This window comes from Mustela erminea, chromosome 11 (assembly GCF_009829155.1).
Source record: "Mustela erminea isolate mMusErm1 chromosome 11, mMusErm1.Pri, whole genome shotgun sequence".
In the NCBI taxonomy this organism is placed as follows: domain Eukaryota; kingdom Metazoa; phylum Chordata; class Mammalia; order Carnivora; family Mustelidae; genus Mustela; species Mustela erminea.
In genome coordinates this window covers 21,787,406-21,793,503 of record NC_045624.1, presented here as the reverse complement: position 1 = coordinate 21,793,503, position 6,098 = coordinate 21,787,406, and the positions used below count along the sequence as shown (strand labels likewise).

General features: G+C 46.2%; 1 protein-coding gene across 2 annotated transcripts in view; it reads right to left on the bottom strand.

The window, feature by feature from the left end:
- Positions 1-4,348: 4,348 nt before the first annotated feature.
- Positions 4,349-6,098, bottom strand: part of CEP41 (centrosomal protein 41) — a 46,330-nt gene continuing 44,580 nt past the window's right edge. For both annotated transcript variants that reach the window (XM_032305228.1, XM_032305229.1), the window contains one exon: positions 4,349-5,883. In XM_032305228.1, coding sequence (XP_032161119.1) covers positions 5,735-5,883 — 149 coding nt within the window. In that variant the 3' untranslated portion in view covers positions 4,349-5,734. The remainder of the gene's footprint in view (positions 5,884-6,098) is intronic.

The following is a 6,098-nucleotide window of genomic DNA, read 5'->3' as shown; positions in this document are numbered from 1 at the left end:
ATCATCAGCCCCAGGTGCTACTCCCAGGAAACTGATCTGACCAACCATCACATTCAAATCAGCCACATGAAGGAAGGACTCCGAGAGAGAGGCACAGAGGACCCATCAAATCTGAAAACTGTCACAGGGTAATGAATTTTCCCCAAAGCTTTCAGGATCTGCATTAATTTGGCAACTCGAATTGTGAGCTGAGTTAATCGCCTCACAACCGCAGAGACGGAGACTGCCAAATGTTTATGGCCAAATGCAAAGAAGAAAATGAAAAGTCTCCTGCTCTACCACAGGGGGGGCATTCTGCTACATTCTGCGGAGAGTGCAGTGGAGCAAACGCTCTGTGGACACGGATGGAGGCAGAGGTTTGCCGCCGCTTTCCTCCCGTGAGACCCAGGCCCGTGGCCAGGAGCCAATTCCCACAATTTACGTCTCAGTCTAAATCAGAGACCTCACCCCAAAGGAAAGGAACGATTGGACACAAATCATATCAATGTGGTCTATTAAATGAATAGTTCAATTTACGAAAACAGCCTCCTTCTTTTCTGACAGGTTAAAAGTTTGTAACTCCCGTTTTTTTAAGTGAGACCTCATTCGTGTTCATTTGGACACAGAATGGATTCCAGAAAGCCTGGCGCCCCTGCTCTCAGGACAGGCGGTGGGAGCCAGACAGACAGTGGATTTGTGGAAATACATACTCCCGGGAGCAGATGTGCAGTCTCTGAATTCCTCTTGCCTTTTGTGCAGGCCGAGGAGGACAAGCTTTTGGTGGGATTGCCGGGGACGAGGAGGGCAGGGAGGCCGATACCCGAGGGCAAGTTGCATTCATGTTGGTAAATCGGGTTACCACCGAGGGAGAGCGCAGTGCCTAGCTGATGTGGGTAGACAGAGTGGAGCGGTCCGGATGAACTTGCTCAGAAACCATGGTTCTCAGGTCGCTTCTGGGCTTCTCCATCTTTAGCTCAGGGTCTAGGGACTCGAGGCGAGTCGGTTAATTTCCACTGGATACTCAGTCTCAACTGAAAAATGGGGTGCCCCTCTCATGGGACTGTTGTGAGAACTGAGCCAAAACATACCTGGAAGAGTCTAGAAACACGGCCTAACACACAGTAAGCGTGTTTGCTAGGATCACTATCTGGAGAGTTTTGAGATTTGAAACAAGGGAGAAAAAGAACCCATTCTGGGATCGGGACGGTGTGCCACCTGTGTTTGATGAATTCCAAAGGCTAGTGAGAGCCTGAGGGGACCATGAAAATGGGCCCAGCAAACTGCACATAGCCAGGGTAATAATAACAGCCCTAACAGCTCCCAGGGTGCCCCCTGCAGTGGGTAATCTAAAAATCTCAGGCTTGTGAATGCCTCTCCTACAAAAGCAGGATGTACACAGGGACAAAAGATAACGAGTTTGCCAGGGTCTCTAGAACAGCAGGCCGGCTCCGAGTGGCCCCCGTAATGGGCACCCCACCCTAGACCGCAGTCCTGACGGCTTCAGTGCGTTTATTCACGCACGCTTCCTAAAGGTCACTGTCCCATCGCTGGTGATTTTCACCCTCTGGGAGCTTATAGTCAAAATAATGTCTACTGGAAGACGTATTTGCATCCTTTAAAAAAGGCAGTCCATCAGTCAGGAGCATTTAATAAGTGGCCTCTGTTTGCCACACATCTTACCAGATGCCTCAAGATGTTACACAGGCGAAGAGCATTTGCTTCTGCGTTCAGAACAAAGGAGGATCGGCATCAGAGAGTGAGATCGCCAGGGGATCGCGGATCGCGGTGTGACAAATGGACTTTTGTAAACACGCCTAAAATCACGCACTGAATCCTGTTTTGTCAGAATTCAGTGCTGACAAATTTCCATCCTTACATTTTCCACGTCATAACAGACCTAAGGCTCAGCGGAAGGACACGGCAACAACAGTGTCAATAATTCCTACCGTTTTGGGAAAGTATTGCTACCCAGACGTACTCGGAACACTCTGGGAGCACAGTGCGTCTTATTTCCCATTTTTATAGGAAAAAAAATATTTGTTAGTCAAAAAATTAATTGAGCTGCATATAAGCATATCATCATGCCCACATAATTAAACTGATGAATTATAATGCATGTTTCTGATGCTTCTTGTGAAAAAGAAAAGTATTCTAGGAATGATGCCTTTGAAAGAATTGTGATGAATCTAAATGACCAAGAAAGACAATGACCATGGGCTGCAACGGGGGAAAGGAAGGTTCTCAGCGATGATCGTCGTGGTGGGGGCAGTCGGGGCTGTAAATCCCGCTGGACAGAAATTAATGACACCCCCACCCCTGCCAAAATGTCGGATAACATAAAGACTGAATCTATAACCAATATGTGACATGACAGAACCCGAAACCAGCACAAGAAAAATTACCTACATCTTTCTTCCTCGCTGAGGACTCTGATTTCACTGATATTCCACCAGGGAATTGGGGGAAAAGAAGGTTTTTGTTTTGTCCTGTTTTCTTGGTGAGTGGCCTGGAGTCTTAAGAATTTTTGTATAATCTCGATAGCTCCACAGGAAAAAAAAAAAAGTCCCTCAGCAACTAATGAACACCACTATTTGTTCTCTTGTAATTCTGATTTACAACAAGTCCGACATGACTGCGCTGATTTTGGTGTTTTACTAAAGGCAAAAAATAAAATTACTCTGAGGCCATTTGCATCGTTCTATACCATCCAGTCGATTAACCCTGGCATTATTACAACCCAAGATATGCTTTTCATTTTTGGGTGAGTAATGTAGCTCCCCCACCCCACCCCCCACAGCCCTCCACCCCTGCCATAGCCCCTCACTCCTTTTCTTGCTTCTTTGCTTTTCTCTTTTCTTCCTTAAAGACACACCCCTTTAAAGCACGGGGGTTATTATTTAGATTTTGGCTATCAGCTCTGCTCAGGTGGAAATGCATTTATATATCATTAATGCAAGTGCCATCCTGTGGGGGGGTCGGGGGGGGTCTCACATTCCCAGGCAAGTGCAGCCCGACAAACCCTGGAACACTGACAAGAAAGTCCTGCTGTGAGGTGCTTAAGGGACCACCAGCCCCTGCCTGAACATGAGGAGAAACCCAGGCCTTCTGTCTGGAGAGCTAAGGTCCCTCACTCTGGTTGGAACGACGTCCTGATTTTTACACAAAGAATAAGTACCTTCTGGGGAGATGCCGTGAAAAGAGGCATGCTTTCAAATCACTTCGGTCTTGCAGCCCCCCCAGATCATCTCCACAGAGAGGAAAAGAGAAGCTGGCAGATCTCAGCATATGAATAGCAAACAACAAATTAATAACTATGTACTTTAATCTTCAACATTCATAATTGCACAAAGTACCACCGATCACTTCAATAATACATGTCAGTTAATCCAATGAAGAAGCTAACAGAGTAGAACATTCGAAGCAGTAACTCGAGCGTGTAAAAAACTGTCTGCGAGTGGACACTTAACACACAAAGAACAGAATCAGAAGAGGTCTTTGAGGAGCAGTGATTTAAAATCCTTATCAACAGGCAAAGCGCTACAGAGAAACACACACAAATATATTCAACCTGCCAGATGTCGCAGCTAAATGCGCAGCGATTCTATGAGGTTTGGCTACGGTGACTTTCCATATACATATATACATACACACACACACAAAGTAGGTTCTAATACTCTAGGGGTGTCTGGTGATCGGAATGCAGAGTGGGAACAAAGGAGGACTACCATTCCTGTCAAAATAGAATTGAATGGGGAATCGAAACTCCTGACTAGTCAACTTTAAAATGGCATAAACAGAACTTTGTTACACAGAGAGATTTTTTTCCCCCCTTGAAAATCTATATGTGTCATAAATGGCTGAAAATCTTGTCCATGGTAGGGGAAAGTTGAGTGTGGAAAAATTTGCATTTTTTAAAATCTGTGCCGTAAAGAAAATAAAAAGCCAGAGCATTCTGGCATTAGCAAAAGGCTGAACTAAGTTCTCAGGCAATAAATTTATGGGGCAACATGACAGGCTCCTCATTAAAGCTATGTGTACGTTGGCTGCATTTTATACAGGATTCTTGAATCTTGTGGAAAATTGGGCACGGCTTGACATCTGAACAATGTCCCTGGTTTGTTTGATTTCTAAAGCGTCAGAATATGTTGCACTTTGGAAATCAAGTAGAGAAGAATAAACACACTAAAACAGAACTGGGCTGAATCTGAGAGTTATTTTTCCATATGTCTCTTTGAGATATTTATTACCTTTATTTCTCTTACAAACACAGCCCCCAACTCTAGAAATACAGAAATACTGTGGTACTTTTTCTTTTCTTTCTTTTCTTTCTTTCTTTCTTTTTCTTTCTTTCTTTCTTTCTTTCTTTTTCTTTCCTTCCTTCCGTCCTTCCTTCCCTTTTTTTTTTTTTTTTTTTGGTGGCAAGAAAATGGTCCCGTTAAGGCAAATCTAACCGGCAGCAGGAACCACCTAAGGACAGGCAATTTTCAGTTGGCTTTTCAGAAGCCGGTTGCCATGACAAAGTGCACAATTTATTCCTCAGTCCCTTATCACAGCTACAAATCACAGACCATAAAAATTAACAAGGCTCTTTCCCTTTGCCTGATGATTTCGGAGTCCCTCATCCTTACCTGAGGTCTTTTGTTCCTCCAATTAAATGGAATGAATGTCAGTCACCTAGCAATTCAATTAATGCTGATTCAAAATTCTGGCCCAAACCAGAATCTGTAATCACAACCTCCTAATCACAGCTCAGTCATGAGAATGAAAAGTAAGCAGGAAATTGCACTAATTACTCAATTAGACTAATACTGTATTTTAAAGCTAGGGCTTCAAGGGGCTGTCAGCCCTGACAAAGGACCATGGAGTTGTCCTCACCTTGTTTGCCTGAGGTCGCCCAACTGACGCTGCTGTTTTCAAGGGGCCATAATTTCTATCCATCCAAGAAGGACGGGCCTGAGCTGGGGAGTGGAAATGTACAACGAGGAGACCGACCGCCGATGAGGGGCAGGTCAGGGTAGGCAGTGGGGCTGCAGCAGTGGCCCTAACACAGGACTGTCCGGCAGACAGGGCGTCCTGGTGAGGAGCCCTCATGCCCTGTGTGAGGGCATCGTTACAGGGCTGGTTCAGGAAAACAGCCAGCGGGGAGGGACACTCAGGGAGTGTGAGGGTGGCTCTAACACACCCGAAAACCAAGCAATGCTCCAGGTGTCCCCCGTCGCCTCCCAACTCATAACAGACCAGTGGGCCCACGGCTGGGGGGTGCTGAGAGGTGAGAAGCACCCACTCCCCCAACCTTCCACATCCCCCAACCCCGAGATGGCTGCTGCAAAGTCCACCTGGAGAATCTTCATGAAACCAAGATCATGAGTGAAAAAGAACTGCCTGGGAAGAACATACCAGATGGGACTGAAGAATTTACAAAACAATGCAAGATATGACCCAATACAAGCTGGGCCATTTTTTTTTTTTTTAAGGACCTAAAACATTAGACTTTTTTTTTTCCTGCTCAGTTTCAGAAACTTAAATATTCTGTAAACAACAGGGAGGACGCTAGAGCCTGTCATGCCTCTGGTTTTTGTAAAACTCCTTCCGAGCTGAATGCAGGCAAGTGCTGGCCCCGGGGCAGAGGGAAGAGGGCCTGTCACACGCAGGGGGGTCTTTCCTGTGCAGCAGTTTCTGAAAATGACCAACTTGGAACCCCTGGGAAGTTCCAAAAGGAGAAAAAGTATTTATTCGACTAAGACAGACAAAGTCTTTATTTCCAGGGCTTGCCTTGCAGGTGGCCGCTGTTGAGCGAGCGAGGGTTCAGGGGGCCGGTGGGGACCCCGGCAGGTAGGCTCTGACCGCTGCGGGTGCCTGGAACCTTGGAGTCTCTTCCAGAGGTGTTAGCTTGGCTCAGGCGGCCTGAGGGAGCGAGAAAGCAGAGGCAGAGCTGCAAGAATGACTCTGGGCACGATCTGCCAAGTACACTTTCAAGTTAATGAAGTCTTAGCGTACAACCACTTTTAAGCTAATGAAGTCCTATTCAGGGTCTACTTTAGGCTAAAACCTACTCCTCCTCCTTGAGATCAGCCGGAAGGTGGGGAAGGGGCAGGAAGGAAAGGAAGCCCAGAGAGCTT